The sequence below is a fragment of the Aulostomus chinensis genome, chromosome 7 (assembly GCF_037954235.1).
Source record: "Aulostomus chinensis isolate RoL2024-O1b breed Wild chromosome 7, RoL_Achi_v1.0, whole genome shotgun sequence".
Taxonomy (NCBI): domain Eukaryota; kingdom Metazoa; phylum Chordata; class Actinopteri; order Syngnathiformes; family Aulostomidae; genus Aulostomus; species Aulostomus chinensis.
In genome coordinates this window covers 29,588,550-29,606,605 of record NC_141326.1, presented here as the reverse complement: position 1 = coordinate 29,606,605, position 18,056 = coordinate 29,588,550, and the positions used below count along the sequence as shown (strand labels likewise).

Below are 18,056 nucleotides of genomic sequence, written 5' to 3'. Positions count from 1 at the left end.
CAATAAATTAAAACCCATAACACCAGTATGAGAAAATTAAAAGGAAAAAATCATTAAAATGAACTTATCTCATAATTGTTCACTTTTCACTTCACTTTTTATTTTAAAACCCTATTTTTTACAATATTATTTACATATCTGTAAATCTATCTATCTATCTACATATATATATATATATACAGTATATATATATATACAGTATATATATATATATATATATATATATATATATACAGTATATATATATATATATATATATATATATATATATATATATATATATAAGGCTTTTACTGAATGATATTCCATAATATTCTCAAATACAGACACCTTTTATCCATCTTTATTCAGCAGGCACTTTTAGACCAACAGTCCATTTTAAGTGTGTATAAGTACATCTGGTCACATTATAGTCAGATATCTCAAGTATTTCGGGCTGCAAGGTCGTGTTATATGAGTGAATGCATGTTGTAGCAGGACATTTCAAGGGCTGTACAGCTACTTCTTTGACATATCAGGAAAATACTGCATAAGCTAAGTATGAAGAAGTGCTCAATATTTGGGCCCTAGTCTGTAAATGATCAGTAGGTGGTCTGAAGTGCACTCAGACCTCCCCTGAATGAGCAGACCCATCATAATTACATCAATTAAGGTACTGCATACTGCTGTGTGCGTCTCTCCTCAGACTGCTTCATCAGACATGTTGAGCAGCTGTGGACGGAGGCGGCGTGGGCAGGGAGCAGCGAGACCAGCGATGACTGGAATGTTCATTTGGGATCTTTTTTATGTTTCTGCCCGTCGCTGTTGCACATATTACATTTTCCTGTCTGAATAATGTGATTTCTAGTCGCAGTAAAAATACTGCAGTTGATTATCGCACCTCTTTTTAAGACTTGAAAGCAAAAAACAAGACATTAAAGATTTGTTGGGCGTCTTCAGTTCCCCTTGCAGACGATTTGACCATACAGGTCGCTGTCTTTGAACAGCAGGTAGTCCTTGAGTCTGTTGGGCAGCTGGACGGACGGCAGGCTGCTGCAGCTCAGGTGCTTCCTGACCGCCACTCGGCTCAGGTGACACAGAGAGCGAGGGTTACCTGTGGCACAGAGCAGACATGTTGCAGCAGTGAAGCAGGTTTGTCTCCAGCCCTTTGTACTCTTTCTTTCTTCCCATGCTTGTCCAGTCACACCACCTCTCCACCCTCCCGCCTCTGTCCTGCTTTTGAGTCCTGAATTCTGTCTTGATGTGACTCACGTATGGTCCGGAGGATGTGAGGCCACTCTTTGTGCTTCTCCAGGATTTTGGTGAGCTTCCTGCAGACAGAAACCTGCCCGACGTAGTCCAGGAGGATGGACACGACTTGGCCCACCAGGTTGACCAGCCAGGAGACGCAGACGAAGTCACAGAACTGGACGACAGGAGACAAGAAATCAACCTGCTGTGAAGGCACGGCTTTATCTGCCCTTGTTGTTCCCCTGTCAGACGAACTGCTCTAATCAACCCTTCATCCTTTTTCTACTTGTCCCAGTCTGTCTTTGAGTTAGGATGGTTTGTGTGCTGCACTGTAGCAGGCCTGGTTTTCTATTAGATTTCTGTTGGATTTCTCCTTTTCTATTGTAACTTTTCCTTGATTTTGTTTAGCAAGTTTGTATGGAAACCAAGATGTGCCATAATAGGGTATATAACTTTGGGGTTTTTGTCTCAAGGACAAGCCATTATCTCGTGCTCATGAAATAATTAACTTGTTAGCTCATGTTAAAAGGACAATCAAATCAGAATCATGGCTACTTTTGATCACTCACAACAACTGAAAGTGGTGGATGACCGAAATTATGGTTAGAACCTTTTTTTTTTTTACTGCAGTGCTTGTATAACGATTTATTTTTTAAGTAGCCCCACTCAGCTTCATAATTCATACTCAATCATACTGAACAATTTGAATTCCTCCATTGCTGTTTCCGTAGATAAGTGTCCTTATCTATCTACCTTATCTCGCTATATTTTGCAAATTAAACTAAACATGTATTTAATATAATCCAGAAAGACTTCATGGTAATTGTATGTCAACGTAAAAATTAAAGAAAAATCATATTTGAGAAGCTGCAGCCCCCACAGACTTGCTGGATACATAAAAAACAAATAATTCAATGCCAAAATACTTGTTGAATGTCAGTTTATTTGCTATTTGTGTCCATACCCATCCATCCATCCATCGTCATCTTCCTCTTATTCCTTACTAGTAAGGGTCACGGGGGGTGGAGCCTATCCCAGCATCTACTGGCGAGAGGCGGGGTTCACCCTGGACAGGTCGCCAGTCCATCACAGGGCCAACATACAGAGACGAACAACCATTCACACTCACATTCAGACCTACGGTCAATTTAGAGAATCAATCAGCCTCGTCCCCAAATTGATGTCTTTGGACAGTGGGAGGAAGCTGGAGTACCAGAGAGAACCCAGCAGGAACAGGGAGAACATGGAGACTCACCCAGAAAGACCCCGTGCTGCAGCCGGGACTCGAACCCGGAACCTTCTTGCTGTGAGGCCACAGAGCTGACCACTGCACCACCGTGCAGCCCGTGTCCATACCCATTATATATATATATATATGGTCATGTGACCAAAGGTGTGTGTTATTTCAAACATGAAGGGAGCCATAGTAAATTAAGAAACCTATAAATCTGTTCTGAGTCTTGTGCTTTGATACATTTCCATACACTTCAAAAAGAAAAAAATACTCACAGCAATTTTTTCCTCTTGAATCTCTGAGTTACAAGACTCACTGAGGTCATCCCAGTCGTCGTCATGGTTACAACAGAAACATTTCTCAGCGTTGTAACCGTTGTTGAGCAACAGCCGTAACATCACCTCGTCTTTCAGGCAATACTGCAGTGCCGTCGGAAACACGGTGTTGTTCACAAATGTGAAGTAACAGTTCACGTCGGCGTTGGCCGCCAGCAGCAGCTTCACAATCTCATAGCGGCCCGACCGGACCGCCACTAGGAGGCAGCACAGCGGGTCCATGTTGGGTTTGGCTCCAGACTTCAGCAGCATCTCTGTACATGTTGTGTCCCCATTGGAGACGGTGAAGTACAGCGGGCTCCTCCTCATGTCACCATAGTTTTCAGAGATGTGAGGAGCCAACGGTGCGTTCACATCGAAACCTCTCTGCAGCAGGAGCTCCAGGCAGTGGGCGTGGCCTCCGTCAGCAGCAGAGTGGACAGGACTTTGGCCAGACATACGAAGAGCGTGTCGAGTGGTGACTGGGATCAAAATTCTCAAAGCTCTGGTGGAGAAAAGTGAAGCCATCAACGAATGCTGTGTTTTAGACCCGAACAGCAGGTTCAAGTGAGCAGCACTGGAAGAGGTAGTACTGCAAAATAGAAGTTTATCTTTCTGTGTGCAGCGTTGCGGTCAGAATATTAACTTTTCTCTCTAACTGGGTTAGTCGACGTCTCTGCGTGACCTACTCACAGGTAGTGTCCCTCGTACGCGGCCCGGTGGATGGGAAGTTGGGAACTCAGGTTGTGGATGTTGGGATTCGCTCCGTGCTGCAGCAGGATGTCAACACAGTCCGGATTCCCTGAACCCGCTGCATCGTACAGGACGCTGTCACCATTGGGTGCTTGGGCGTTCACTTCAGCACCTTAAAAATAAATGCAGAAAATTTGCCTTGATTGTTTCTAGCTTCAAATCACTGAATGCAGCGCAACAAGGGAGCAAGAGTTTTGTGCACAGTTGGCTCACGTTACAAAGTGCTGAAACAGACAAACAGGATTCTCCTCATTCACAAGTTGTCGTACCATCAAAATGACGTTGAACCAGTGGTCTCTCTATCTGGGAAGGTCGCTATTCCGAGCGTTATCTATTTACGTCATGGGAACTGTGTCTCACCCACTTTGATGGGATCCAGTACATCCTGAAACGCGCTGGTTCTTGTACACGTCCCTACTTTTTTGCTGGGATCCTCCAGTCCAGAAGCTGAAGCCAAACATCTGGTGACTATGAGTTTGAACAAAGCTGCTCTATGAATCTGTTAAGACAGAGGAAGTCAAGGAGACTGGGTGATGGTTCACCATGTTTAATGAGGAGTTCCAGGACTTCAGGGTGGCTGTACTCAGCAGCGATGCCCAGAGGAGTCACTCCATGCTGGTCCGTCTCTGCCAACTGTCCTCCGTGCTGCAGCAGGAGTTCCATGACATGAACGCAGCCGACCCTGGAGGCCTCGTGCACGGCAGTCCACTTCTTCAGACAGACCTGCTTCACCCGAGCTCCCCGAGCTAACAGACAGGAGACCATCTGAGGGGATCCAGCTTGAACTGCTGCAGAGAGGACAAAGAACCAGTACTTCTGAGGATGGACGCCACCTCTCTGTCCCACAGGTATGACTACACGTCTTCTGTGAATATACCAGAAGGTTTGCATATGGTGTCCTGACCTAAAAGCAGAGGGGATTCGTTCTTGTCGGTGGTGGTGTGAGGAGAAGCTCCGTGGTCGAGCAGAAGTTCTACGTTTCCCACCAAACCGGCTTTCACTGCTAAAGTCAGGAAGGTCTCACCGTCCGAAGTCTTTTCTTCCAGAGTCAGACGGAAAGAAGCTGAAGCACAAAAGTGTTGAACGTTATTTCCCTCAGCGAAGTTCTACGAAAACGGTCTCACCGTCACTTCTGAGCCTGCACATGCAGACTCTACATGAGAGGGAACACAAATGGTATCCTACGATCACTGGAACTTTCCCCAGAACAAGAACCCTTTGGAGGATCTACCTTTGTTAACTACCTTAGATAAAAGCAGTCTTGAGTTTAGTTTGAGCCAATCATTGGTATGAGTACATGACGTAAAAGTCTGGACCTCTTACCCACCGTACAGCACCACCTCCAGGACCGGGACCAGGGGCTGGACCACTGCTCTGTGCAGGGGGTACCAGCCGTACTCGTCCAACTGACCAAGGGCTGCTGGGCAATCACAGAGCTCCCGCAGAGCCAACAAGTCGCCTGCAGAGACAGTTTCAGTCGGGAGGTTTAATGTGATGAAAACTGTGGCTCAAGTTGAATCCTGACAGTGTTTGATAGATGCGGTCAAATCCGTAAACAGCTGTGGGAGTACAGAAGTGTCGTATTTATTGTGTTCCCGTCTGCTTGTCACACTTGTCTACGGAGGAACTGATCTGGAAGTGTTGTCGTTTGTGTTTAGCTCAAATTAAAGTGTCTGTGGATTCCTGAGGATGCGGCTGGACGAAGAGGACGTGGAAGGATGAAGCACTTGCCTTTGTTTCTCACAGTTTGAATTGAGCAGCAGAATTTAGTGCCATTCACAGCGTCTGTCTTTACCTCGATCAATGGCGTCCACGAGCCTCAGCGCCTCCCTTCTAAGTGTTCAAAGGAGAAGAGACACATTTGAAAGAAGCTTGCAACATTTCCAAGGAAAGAATGAAGGTGGTGCTGCAGGTGCACCTCTCTGATGCCACCAGGTGTTCTCTGGCACACGACTCCTGAATGCTCATCTGGATGTCGTAGTCCAGAAGCTGGTCTTCATTTATGCCGTCAGCTGGATCCATCCTCGTTCCACGATGCAGGCACAGACTCAGAACCTTGCTGATGGTACCAGTCTGAGTCCACACAACCAAACGACGCTTTTAGCAGACAGACTCTGACAGGATGCCCTGATGTTGTGTCTTTATGTATCTGGATTAACGGTCGTGGCGTTCAGTATTTCAAGAGTTTAGGTGATTGAGACCCACGTGATCGAGCTATAAAATGTCAGCCATGTGTCAGTGTTTTAGGGTAAAACTGAAAATGTGGGCGTGTCCAGGATCAGGGTTGTAGTTTTGACGAGGATAACAAACGTTCTCCAGATGCTTTTGTTCATGTTTGACACGGATGATGGCGTCATACAAAGTCCATACACTGAGGCGATTCTGGAGTCTGTGGGGGCCCCAAGCAAAAAGTAAACATGTTCATCACATTGATTAGATAAGTATGTATCATGTTACGTTACAACGATGACATCACTGAACGTTAGCAACTAGCTTTGTTGCTAAGTTGAGCAAAACGATAAGATTACCGCGCATGTCTGTGGTTAAAAAAAAAGTGTGGACCTTTGTACTCTTGTGAACACGGATCCGCAGTAGCATTCATGTACATACACGCAGGACAGGAGCAAGAAAAATCATGCACCCCTTCATTCAATCTCTATGGACGAAATTCTCGCTTGGTTCGTCCCTCCGGCAAGCGCGCTCAGACCAGCTCTCAGGGCCCCGAGCCACTAGTTGCCTTCCCTCCCTGTTGACAAGCTGCGCCCCGGTCCATGAAGGCTCAGTAGCATCCACTTGGTAAACTACTACTAATGTACATGAATATTCAACACACTGGTGTCAGAGCAGTTGGCCGGCTTCACAAAGAAAGAGCTGATGTGGGACCGTCTGTGTTTGTGTGGGAAGGACCAGAGCGCCCGGCTGCTGAGCTCCTTCCTGTTAGACTTCTCGATCTCTGGAGCGTCACACACCTCTGCTCCTCACGTTACACCCTCGCCTGCACGAAGCTGTCGACTGAATCTACGAGGAACAGCAAAAAGACTTAAAGTTTGTCGTTCTCACCTGATGAATGTGTCAGTGTTGGAGTCACGGGACGAAGCAGCCTTGTAGTGTTTTTATTATGGCTGACTTACACCCCCCACCACCACACACACACACACACACACACACACACACACACTATAAATAGATCCCACCTGTTCCAGTGTATTTACCATGCAGGCTGTTCCACAGCACCTAATGGAGTGAAATGTCATTCTGTGCACATTTTCCACCGTTAATAACCAACGATAACGATGCAGCATGAATATTTATTGCGTGGTTGTGATTCATCAGACAGCGATGGTGTTTACTGAGGGCGTCAGCCTCCGCCTGTTCAAACACTGGACAGCAGCGATTGACGACCTGTTGAAACGGCGAGGAGGCCTGGAGAGTCCAGTGACGGACGGCTTTTCCTCCCTCTGCCAGAGTCAGAGACCTGACCTTTGACCTGTTTGTTGCTGGCGTGTGTGCTGATGTGTAACACAGTCATTTCCTATGGAAACTGTTGCAGAGCTCTTCCTTCCATTTTACTCTCAGTCCAGTATTTGCCTCATGTTTGTTGAAAAACTTTGAAATCCTGCTGCAGTTGAGGGCTAAACAAGAGGCCAGAGGGTTAGCGAGAGCAAGCTAGGAGGCTGTCAGTGAGCTAAGCACCAGGTTATCGCTGTCTATGAGGAGTTGGTAGCAGATGTCACACCTGTAGGTGTGAACAAGGAACAATGGTAACACTTTACTGTCAGGGAACATGAATACCACTCAGTTAATACTTATACATGCAGTATATGAGAGTAGATTAAACACGACCTCAGCTTTATTAAGCAGTTATTAAAGTCACCTTTATAGTTAAGTGTTAAGTTACACCTCAGCCAAAACCTCCACACCCTCCCGCAGTGTTTCAATCCATCTTTGCTGCAACATGTAGAGTGAAGAGGTCGTGCACTCGTTCTCTTGCTGCATGTTGTGTGTGTCCCCACTGCGGAGGATGTTTCAGTCTGAAAGGCTCATCATCAATACACTGAGCCATGAAGCCATCAGGAGAGGATTCATCATCAGCAGACCCAGAGAGGCGGACACAGCGCTCACGTAGCTGCAGGGGAACAGCGCCCTCTGCTGCCATACGTGGTCATAACAGAAAACTGAATGCTCACACAACAGTTACAAAAATACTTTATAAATAACACTGTGATACTAATGTATCTTTACAAAGGAGTTACCAAAAAAAGAACAACAGAGGATATAAATATGTATTTATAGTTCAATTACATCCATTCAAAAGGAGCTGGCATGTCATGTGATGCGTCAGTGGTCCTGCATGTAAAGGTCGAACTCGTGATACAAGACCAAGTTCCTCAGTCTGGGAGGGAAAACCTCAGAGTTCATGATTTCAGGGTTGTGGAGTCTCTTCAGGGTCAGACAGCTCCTGATCACCAGTCGGCAGAGGTGCCTGAGGGGGCGGGGGCTGGCTGGAGAACCAGAGAACCAGAGGCAAAGTTACAGTCACTGTGGGCAGAAATGAAGGAATTCAAAGGTTTCTAGAAATCCATGAAAATAATCTGGAGGTCCAACAATGGCTGTGTTCCATTTTGGCTTCCCAGAAAGTCACAGCTGGTTAGACACATTAAAACCCTGCACCTCCAGAGTAAATCAAGCTGTTCAAGCGCCTTTGCTATGATTTCATGCTCAAAAGTCTGCAGATGAGAATTTGTGATGATTTCTTTAAATACTGAACATAAACTCACTCAGAATGCCACATATGTCAGGCCACTCTCGCTGTTTTTCCAGGATGCACCTGAGCTTGGAGCAGACGCGGACGTGGCCGACGTAGTCCAGCAGAATCCGGACCACGCGTCCAGACAGGTGCACGAGACAGCAGAGACTCATGAACTCACAGAACTGGACAGAGGACAGACATGCAGAACTGACGCTTGAGGGAAAGAAAGTGGACGACGGTGGTTCCACACTTGTCGTCGTATTTAAAGACTGTGATACATAGCTGTGACTCACAGGTATTTTCTCCTCCGCCTCATCCACAGGATGGAAGGCGTTGTCATGGTGACAGTGGAAGCACCTCTCCACCTTGTAGCCGTTGTTGAGCAGCAGCCTCATCATCACCTCGTCCTTCAGGCAGTACTGCAGGGCCGTGGGAAAAACTGTGTCGCTCACCACCCTGAAGTAACAGTTCACATCTGCTTTGGCCACCAGCAGCAGCTTAACAATCTCGTAGTGCCCCGACCGGACCGCCACAAGGAGGCAGCACAGCGGGTCCAGGTCGGTCTTCGCCCCGGCCGCCAGCAGGACTTTGGTGCATTCCACGTCCCCGTTTGAGACGGCGAAGTACAAGGCGCTTTTCCTCATGTCCCGGTAGTTTTCAGAGTTTCTGGTGTTCATGCGGTAGTTGACATCGAAGCCACAGGCCAGCAGCAGCGCGAGGCAGCGGCGGTGGCCTCCCTCCGCTGCGGAGTGGACCGGGCTTTGACCTGCCTCTTTAACGGCCTTCCTGCTCGTCAGAGGTATCAGCATCTTCAGAACTCTGAGAGACGAGAACACAAGGAATTTAAACCTAAAACAACGTGCGCAAACTAGAGGGGTTGGCCTCGTTCTCTCAGACGATGTCAGAATGAATGACGTATCGGTGCAGTGGTGGGCTTGAAGAAAACACTCTGAACGTTCTGGGAATTTGTTCTGTGGGACCATTATTGTGAGATCCTTCCTTCATATCTTTACACTACGTTCCTCAACTCCTGCAGAACCTTTTGTGACATTACAGGAAGCTTTGCAGGACCTACCTGTTCCGTTGGTTTTGGTCTTGTTTGAACTTTTCCAGAAAATTAGAGACCTTTCTGCATCTTTATAGAAATGCTTGCAGAACCTTCATCACAAGGATAACCCTCCGTGAACAGAACCTCCAGCGCTTACAAGGGAGGATCCCAGGCCCACAGACTGTGTTGTTCTTTACAGGCTGGCAGTGTTGGACAGAACTCACTCGTAGTGTCCGCTGTACGCTGCCTTGTGGATGGGCAGATGCCCGGTGAAACTGTGCAGGTTGGGATTGGCTCCATTGTCCAGCAGCAGCTGAATGCAGGCGATGTTTCCTGATCCCGCCGCGTCCAGCATGACGCTTTCGCCGTTAAAGGCCTGTGAGTTCACCCTGCTACCTGAGACAGAAGAACAGCCAACACCAGATGGTGCCTTTACGGAATTCATTCACTCTCAGCCAGTTTAAGAACGTGCAAATGATTTGTAAGAGGATGGAGACGAGTTGTTGTTCCGTTGGATTTAAGTTTGATTACTTGGCAACCACAAGACGAGTTTAACTTTAGTTTGAGTTTATCTTTGATTTGTTTGATCACTCGTGTGGTTTTTCACCAGCAGGTGGACTCAGTTCTATCTCCAGACTCACCACAGTTCACCAGAATCTCGGTGATGTGGAAGTGTCCGTGTTCTGCTGCGACAGCCAGCGGCGTCACCCCGGTCACATCCCTCTGGTTCACACGACCACCGTTCCTCAGCAGCAGCATCAGGATGTCCACGCTTCCGGTCTTGGCTGCCTCGTGCATGGCCGTCCACTTCCTCCGGCAGACCTGCTCCACCCAGGCGCCATGAGCCACCAGCGTGTAGGTCATCTGGTAGGAGCCGGCCCTCACCGCTGGAACGAAGGGAGGTCATGTCAGATCATCAAGGGCTCTCTCGGTGTCTGTCCTGTCCCGCACTGCGTTTTAGGAAAATGTGTAAACCTAATGATCCACCTCAAGTGCCGGCTGATCCTAAACTGAGACGCCCGTCTGTTTATGTGTGGACTGTTGAGAACAGCGTCATTCGTGCCACTCAGGCTGGAGGTGTAGTTTGTGGTGTTTAATGTGCTAATGTTCTCTGTTGATGACCCTAAATGCTGCTCTTCCCCCTTCACGCCGGAGGTCAAGGTCACAGGCAAACATTGCTCAAGCATACAACTGTGGTACGGTGCTGTTGCTGCGTCTTGTTCCCCTCGCTCTACGCCGTTACCCAGCAGCAGCGGCGACTCGTTCTTGCTGTTGGTGTTGTGAGGTGACGCTCCGCGCTCCAGCAGGCTCCTCACGTTCTGCACCAGTCCAGCTTTGATGGCCAGGGTGAGCGGCGTCTCTCCTCCCACCGCCGTCCTCTCCTCCAGGCTGAGGCCCTGAGGGGCCACTGACACAAACACAACACATGGAGGTCACCAGACTGACAGCTGCGCTGGCCGGGCAGGTGAGCCGGGAAGCCGCGCCTCTGGCTGACCTCCCGGATGAATGGACAAAGACATCCACTTTATTTTAGACTGAGAGCATCGCTGACATCAGCTGTCAACAGCGAGTGATGTTATTTCAGGCAGCCTTTGTTGTGATGATGCCATCGCCCTGCACTCCTTTTTATTATTGTCTGACATTTGTCATGAGTGCTGCACCGTGGTTTCACCAACCTGCAGCTTCTCTCTGCTCCTGGTTTTGGTTTTAAGGTAAAAACAGCAGCAGGCGGCTGATTGACTCCAGGTGAGACCTGAATGCCGCTGCTGCCCCCTAGAGGCCAGAGCAACAATAGCAATACAGTGTTTTTCTCCATCTGTTTCCAGTTGTTTATCATTTAGGAAAATTCATCTAAAACTTCATGTAAACTGTTTGGAGTTTTTCACACACAAAAAAAAGTTTCATTTTCTTTTCTTCACTTCCTGTTTTGACATCATAAACACAACACAACCATGAATAGTAAATCATTTATGCTCTACTTTCTAAATCGGCTGTGCTGCAATCCCTTTTATGTCTTTTGATGAGTTTTTAAAAGGATTTCATGATTTCATTTCCATGCACATTGTGATGGACGTTTGTTTGTTTTAGTGTAATCGTTTGACCTACGTCTCAGGACGGTCTCCAGAACCTCCAGGACGGGCTGCGACGCGGCTCGATGGAGGGGAAGCCAGCCACGACCGTCCGACTCTCTGAAGGCGAAGGTGTGCCTCAGCATCCCCCTCAGCACCAACACCTCTCCTGGTCAACATGGCAACAAGAGAGCCAGGGATTAGGGGGAGATGAGAGCACAGCAGAAACCTCAGGGCCGACTCGGTGCTCTCGTCTGGGTGAAGCTCTATCAGGTCTTCCTCTCGTACTTGCATCCTGCTGCCTGGACGTCCTCACCTACAGCCGCCCACGTCTAACTTCTGCCTCTGGAGACAACGTACCTTGCTCGATTGCAGCCAGGACTCTCAGGTTTTCATCAGTGGATGCTGCTAAACTATCAGAGGAAGCAGAGAAGCGTCAGCTGGGTTTGACTCAGATTGCTGCTGACAGGAGGACGTGATGCGGCGTCTGTACCTGCTGGTCGATTTCAGGAAGGCATCTTGGCAGGAGTCCTGAATACTGAGTTGGACAATGAAGTTGTTGAGCTCCTCTTCTCCATATTCCTCATAAGAGTTCATCCCTCTGCAGGGAAGAATTGAACAGTTCCAGGTGACAATCAGCTTCACCTGGGCGGAGTTGGGACGCGGTAGCTTCAAGCTACACGCAACAACAGTGTGTTGTCAAGTTTATTTGTCTAACTTCAAGACTGCAAACACCGCGTCGTGGTTACGTGCCCGTTATTATTGTTTGATGTTTGTAATCTGCGTCAAGAAACTTCAACTTCCTGGTTCACGTGAGAAGACCTCTGACCACCCACATTGTTTTCAGTTCGTCCTGAAGTGAAGCTCAATCGACATTCGTGGCAAATCTGTAGAAACTCCCTCCGAGTGTTTCTGAGATATCTCCTTGACAAGGCAGCAGCTTTTACTGGCACAGAAACGGCATCAAATAAATCCCATTGCCCTGAAGATGTGGACGCCATTGCAGTCTAACGTTGACATGACGGATTTAGTTTGAGGTCCAGCGTTGGAGTTTGATGTCGACCTGATTAGAGCGTGACATCCGTCCGGCGTTGGGTTAATAACAGTGTTCCTCTAGATCTCCTAACAGAGGGAACAAGAGGGAGGAAGAACAAACCAGGACAACAACAAACTGCTCTCCTAAAAACAACCTCAGACTTCAATCAAGGCATCACTTTTGTCAACAGAAACCAAATGAAACACTTCATTTTTACAACTCTGCGATTCCTGGAAGTTTCCTGGAAAGAACTAACAGTGTAAGTTGATTCTAGACACAACGAAGGCTGGATTTTACAGTATTTGGGGAACATCCTGATTCCCTGTCAATAACTGACAGCCTCTCGGCTGGAACACAAACACCTGACAGCTCAGAAATCTCCTAAATTTCCCTCTGCAGAGGAAAGTTGAGTCTTCTTACCTGGAGGTGTGTCAGCAGCTCTCGCTGGAGGGTCCCACTGCTGCCGTGAGTGTTTTTATATTTAGGCGTGACCTGCTTTTACATGCCTGCAGAAACGGAGATGAGGGCGTGTGGCCGACACCTGGCCCGCTGGCCGGAAATAGATCCGGGTTACAAGTGCTATTGTGTGAGCTAAGCCGGGTCTTAGGAGTGTTTGGCCCCTATCCCACATTCGAAATCCCACAAGCCCCTCAGGCTTAGGCTGCCGACTCATGTGGCCAACACGTTCACCTTATATTGCTCTGTGGGGAACAAAATCAATTGCGTCTATTTTTTTCTCGCTCTATTTTGTCCAAGATATATGGGATGATGGACGGCTTGTTAATAGTTGGCCGAGTAAAATGAGCGCTGCAGGAGGCCGAGCCAGGTGCAGGGAATCCGCCCTGCGGTGGACTAAAGTTGATGAGCTTCCAGGTTCAGTTCATCAAGATCATCTTCACTAATGAACCCTCTGATGATGCTGCAAGCCTGGATGCTACGGTTAGCAGTGCTAAGCTAACGTTAGCCTAGGAAGGAGCTACACCAGGGTCACAACACAAGCGTTACAGTTTGTCAGTTTTTCTTTCTTTTCTTTTCTTTTTTTAGCTCAAAATGTGTTTCTGGATTCCTTCTAAACATTTGTTAGCCGTCAGTTACTGTCCTCTTCAAGCTAAACATACGTGGCTGGCCCTTCCTGCGCTCTGGAATGGCGAAGACGTGATGCAGGAGGGAAAAATGAGACAAGATAGCAAGTCCACCTTTCAGGTGAGTCACTGTAAGGAACAAACGTTTGTGAGTCTCCGTGGCCTCTGAAGGCACCAAGATGACATGCTGGTGTCTTGGATGAATGAGGAGTGAAGTGTGACAGATTTACGCCCAGCACTCCCAGCACTCCCAGTCCTTCCAGTCCTTCCAGCCTGCTGCAGGCTGGATGATCTCTGGGGAGCCAGCGGTCCGGCAGTAGATTAGTGGAGCTTTACGGAGGCCACCATGACGCCTCCTCGCACCGGCAGACTGAAATAGCCTCTCGAAACAGTCACTGGACGCTGTGGACAAGAGTCAGACTGTCAAACACACTCTGGCTCGAGCAGCGTCTGATAGAAAACATAAAGTATTACCTACCTACTCCAATTATACACCCAAGTACCCATTGTTCATGGTATTTAGAATACATGGTATCAGGGTCAGCTTGACTTCTCAGGACTGTGTTTACTCAACAGTGAGACGTCAAATGGCTGCCATGGCCTGTCAACACACATCCTCTTGTTTTCACTGGTGAGACACTGGGATATCTAAAATGTGACTTTACATTCATTTTGCTTCCATGCTGCGAGTCTGAGGGACTCCAAATCAGCACCACGTATTTGTACTGCAGTACATGTTTATCGTGTTTTATCATCGCTTGTGTTTTATATGAATATTTTAGTGCACAAAAAAAAAACAACCACTTCTCATTTACTTCGATCTTTACTGTGAATGTCACGGCACCACCGGCGCCAGGGCGAAGCGCCTCTTCGCTTGGCGTCTTATTGCCTCTGATATTCCATCTCAGGAGTGACTCCCTCACACACCGGGTCACAAGCTCTCGAGGTCCGAGTTCCTAGCAAGTTCTGCCACCTCTGAGATCAGAACAATCCCCCAACCCCTTATTATGTCAGAGATCAGATGCCACGATGATGTCACAGCACGTTGAAGCTACCCAGGCGGAACCCCGACACCTCTCTGTCCTCTTCAATGTCCTCGTCCAAGTGGGTCGACCAGATCCCAGTCCCCTGTGGTCAGAACCTCCCTCAGAACTTGGTGCTGTGCCACTGTGAAGACTGAGAGGTTACGGTGGTGTGGTTCCTGAGTCTAAGTCACAGCGTCACCTGGTGGTTACAGGAAGTAAAACTGGTGGAACAAACATCACATGACTGTTGTCTTCCCCTGATGTACAGCGACATCACATACAGGAAGTGTGTTCTCTAGCGCCGCCTAGTGGACACAGGAAGTGAGGTTACTGCCACAGAGCAGCATCAATCTGATGACGATCTGACAGAACCCACTCACACACACACACACACACACACTCACACACACACACACACACTCACTCACTCTCTGGATGTGTGTGAGGGCTCATCACGTCTTGTTTTACAGAGGGTTTTCTCTCCCCGCGTGGTGGAAGGGTGCGGTACCACAGTGCCCTTCAGTTGAGCGGAACATTTGGTCGCCAGCGCGTGAGCGGGGAAGCGTCGTCGCCCGCCGTGCGTGTCGTTTGTGGCCCTCCTTGCAACGTCACTGCAGCACATTTCAGAGAATCCGTCGTCTCTGAGCTCCTTCAGCTTCTTCTCTCTGACCTGATCGAGGCGCTTGCGCATCTGCTGGTCGAGCTCACGCAGCCTGTTGGCCTCCTGGACGGCTTGTTGGTGCTTCGCTGCTGCCAGGAGCTGATTTTCCTTTATCCGCTGGTTGATGGCCTCTGAGTGGAGGATTGCATTTTGACGCTTCTTTTCCCCCTCCTCCTTAAATTTGATGACGGCCTCCTGTTGCGCCTTTTGCACCCTCTCAAACTCAGACTTCTTCCGGGAGGCATCGATCGACATGAAATGCTCGTTGCACCTGATCTGGTCCAGGCGAGCCGCCCGCAGCTGTGCGTCTTGCTCTGCTTTCTTGGTCGCCATCTCCTTCTGTTTTCTCCTCCATTCTCGGTCAAACACTAGTTGGGCCCTTCGAGCGTGGTTGGCATCCCGCTCAGCCTGGACGTCCCGTACTCTTTCCTGTTGAGCCCTGAGCCTGGCGATTTCCATCTCCTTCTCTTTCTGGATTTTTCTCTGCTCCTCTTCATGTTCGGCCTCCTGCTGCAGTTTCCTCTGAATGTATTCATTGTTCTTCAAGTCGAGAAGTATCTCTTCCTTTTTCTTCTCTTCTTTGGCTCGAATGGCCTCAGCGTTGATGCGCATGATCTCCTTGTTCAGAAGCTGCTGTTCCTCCCGCTTCCTCATCAGCGCGTGGAGGTCCTCCTGCCGCATCCTCTCCTGAGTCTCTCGGACCTTCTGCTTTTCCCGCTCCAGTAGTTCCTTCTCCAGTTGCTTCTTCTGCTGGCGCTCCTGGATCTGATTGAAAATTTGCTGCCTCCCATTGATCATCTTCTGTCTGTGCCCCTCATCCTCCTGCTCCACTTTCTTCCAGTGCTTGCTTTGCTCAGCTTCCACCGCGGCGTCCAGATGTTTCTCCTGCTCCTTCAAGTGCTCCCGGAACTTTTCATTCTCCAAGATCTGAGCTTTGCGGGCCTCATGGTACTTTGCACTGGTCACCAGTCCGTTGAGCTGTCTGATCTCTTTATTTTCCTCTATCCTGGCATCATCGGCTCGGTCTCGCAGGCGTCTTTCATGGTCTAAGGCCTTCAGCTCCAGCTCAGTCAGTGCTTCTCTGTCAGTACGAGCTAAATCTATCTCGTACATTTTCGACTTCATTTGCTGCGCGGCCTTAAGGGTCTCACTTCTCGTCACCAGTTTTCCGTTCAAGGCCTCGTTTTCTTGTTTGATGAGATTCTGGCTTCTTGCCTTGATCAGTGCAAATTCAGCCGTGGAGATCTCGCTGGCGTGTCCGCAAGGACCCGTTTGGTGGACTCTGAGAGTGCGAATGTGGTCTCTGTGGATGATCTGGATAGTTTTATTCTCTGGCACCTTACTCATGGTTCCTCTACGCCCACAAAACAATGGGATTGAATCCACCTGGAGGGGGCCAGGAGGCTGCAGGCTGAGTTCACATAAAGAATTCAGATGAATGTGCAGCGCTTTGATGTGGGGGGACCTCAGCAGAGGTTCTTTGATCTCTAAAACTGAGATGAATGAATCCTGTGAGTGGAGGAATTCCTTCATCTCAGTCAGGTGACTTCATGGGAAAGAGACACCTCAGTGTTTGAAGTAATCTTACACTCTTGTGTCTTTGTAGAGGGCCTGGCTTCAAAAAGCAATGCATTTTATCATCATCATCATCATCATCATCATTATTGTTAATTTCGAGCAGAAATAACATTGATTTGAGATTCACCCTCTACTTCCTCCTGTCGTCTCATCCGCTGTGAAAATTTATGGAAATGTGTTCAGTTAACCAAACCACCAAAACAACATTTTATTGATAACAGAACAACCCCCCCTAACAATAATAAGCACAGAAAGAACAAAAAGAATAAAGTGATGAGATGAGAGGAAACCACAAACTAAGGAATATAATGAGATTATTGATTTATTGGTCCAGAAAAAGAGCCCTGTTTTTCAAAATTCTTTTTCCATTTAAAATGTAGTTTCTGCGCTTTATATTTACCTTTTCTGAATTAAAAAGAAATCAAAAAATCCACATGAAACCAGGAGGATTTTCTGTCTCCGGTGACTTTAATGCGCTTCCACAGACTTTGATCACATTTAGTCATCAAGAAGTTTTTTTCCATTTACCACTTTTCAGTTTGTCTCATCTGCTTCTGCTCACAAGGGGATTTCTCTCTTTGTTCTTGTTGTTATGGACAGAGATCAGCTGACAACTTCATTCACAGCACCAGAGATTATATACTGTAATGTTTCAGTGGCACCACAAGATGGAGCCAGTGGCACGCACGCAGCAACACACACACACACACACACACACACACACACACACACACACACAGAGCCGGAGAGTCAAGTTCAGCGCACAGAAGGTTAGCAGTATCAAGGATCAGAGGATGGTTTTTGCTGTTGTGTCACGTTCTTACCAAACACCTAAACGTGCAGGAACAACGAGCTGACCTCCGACCTCCGACTCATCAAGCCTTCAATGTCCAACTTCTTTAATCCATCCAGTGGTAAATTTCATAAAATAATATTCCATACTGAACCATAATTCACTGACTGAAAAACTGATGGGACAAGTAAATTAGTGTGAGCTGAAATCACAGCTCCAGAGAACCGTATGTAGATAAACGCGGCAGCGGCCAAATCGGTGCTTGTAAGACACAATGAAGGACTTCAGCAGCGGTTCAGGGTCCAGCTGAGCCTGAGCTCCTCTGGGGAGATTCAGAGGCTTACAGAACTGTTGATTTATGAGGTCATTGACTTGTCTTATCACCTAAAATCCAGCTCACCGGTCAGATAGCTTGCACGCTAGCCCTCCCAGGATAAATACTTTGGGTGCTGTCTAGACCTGATGGGAACCAGACGCTCCTGC

At 48.0% G+C, this 18,056-nt stretch overlaps 3 protein-coding genes across 3 annotated transcripts; all 3 read right to left on the bottom strand.

Moving 5' to 3' along the window:
• Nucleotides 1–799: 799 nt before the first annotated feature.
• On the bottom strand, nucleotides 800–5,553 carry LOC147259435 (ankyrin repeat and SOCS box protein 15-like). Its single transcript, XM_086207964.1, has 9 exons — nucleotides 5,450–5,553; nucleotides 5,327–5,364; nucleotides 4,859–4,990; nucleotides 4,436–4,594; nucleotides 4,074–4,319; nucleotides 3,472–3,643; nucleotides 2,740–3,283; nucleotides 1,252–1,405; nucleotides 800–1,093 (listed from the first exon to the last, which is right to left on the bottom strand). Exons 1-9 carry the CDS (start codon nucleotides 5,551–5,553, stop codon nucleotides 936–938), a joined length of 1,707 nt encoding a protein of 568 aa, XP_086064090.1. The 3' UTR covers nucleotides 800–935.
• Nucleotides 5,554–7,785: 2,232 nt separating this feature from the next.
• Nucleotides 7,786–12,322, bottom strand: LOC147259434 (ankyrin repeat and SOCS box protein 15-like). Its single transcript, XM_086207922.1, has 9 exons — nucleotides 11,892–12,322; nucleotides 11,759–11,811; nucleotides 11,436–11,567; nucleotides 10,573–10,737; nucleotides 9,971–10,216; nucleotides 9,554–9,725; nucleotides 8,575–9,100; nucleotides 8,310–8,463; nucleotides 7,786–8,033 (listed from the first exon to the last, which is right to left on the bottom strand). Exons 1-9 carry the CDS (start codon nucleotides 11,993–11,995, stop codon nucleotides 7,870–7,872), a joined length of 1,716 nt encoding a protein of 571 aa, XP_086064048.1. The 5' UTR covers nucleotides 11,996–12,322; the 3' UTR covers nucleotides 7,786–7,869.
• A 551-nt stretch (nucleotides 12,323–12,873) lies between these two features.
• LOC147259433 (cilia- and flagella-associated protein 45-like) lies at nucleotides 12,874–16,682 on the bottom strand. The gene is made up of 2 exons (XM_086207921.1): nucleotides 14,970–16,682; nucleotides 12,874–14,846 (listed from the first exon to the last, which is right to left on the bottom strand). The coding sequence occupies exons 1-2, from the start codon at nucleotides 16,547–16,549 to the stop codon at nucleotides 14,837–14,839; spliced, it is 1,590 nt and encodes a 529-aa protein (XP_086064047.1). The 5' UTR covers nucleotides 16,550–16,682; the 3' UTR covers nucleotides 12,874–14,836.
• Between the last annotated feature and the right edge of the window lie 1,374 nt (nucleotides 16,683–18,056).

Coding starts and splice junctions, on each gene's coding strand:
- LOC147259435 (XM_086207964.1), bottom strand. CDS start 5,553: ATGGATCCAGCTGACGGCATAAATGAAGACCAGCTTCTGGACTACGAC. Junction 4,595..4,858: donor CCTGGAGGTGGTGCTGTACG/GTGGGTAAGAGG, acceptor TTTGTGCTTCAG/CTTCTTTCCGTCTGACTCTG. Junction 1,406..2,739: donor TTCAAGAGGAAAAAATTGCT/GTGAGTATTTTT, acceptor CCTGTCGTCCAG/TTCTGTGACTTCGTCTGCGT.
- LOC147259434 (XM_086207922.1), bottom strand. CDS start 11,995: ATGAACTCTTATGAGGAATATGGAGAAGAGGAGCTCAACAACTTCATT. Junction 8,464..8,574: donor AGGCGGAGGAGAAAATACCT/GTGAGTCACAGC, acceptor TCCTCTGTCCAG/TTCTGTGAGTTCATGAGTCT. Junction 8,034..8,309: donor TGACATATGTGGCATTCTGA/GTGAGTTTATGT, acceptor CTGGTTCTCCAG/CCAGCCCCCGCCCCCTCAGG.
- LOC147259433 (XM_086207921.1), bottom strand. CDS start 16,549: ATGAGTAAGGTGCCAGAGAATAAAACTATCCAGATCATCCACAGAGAC.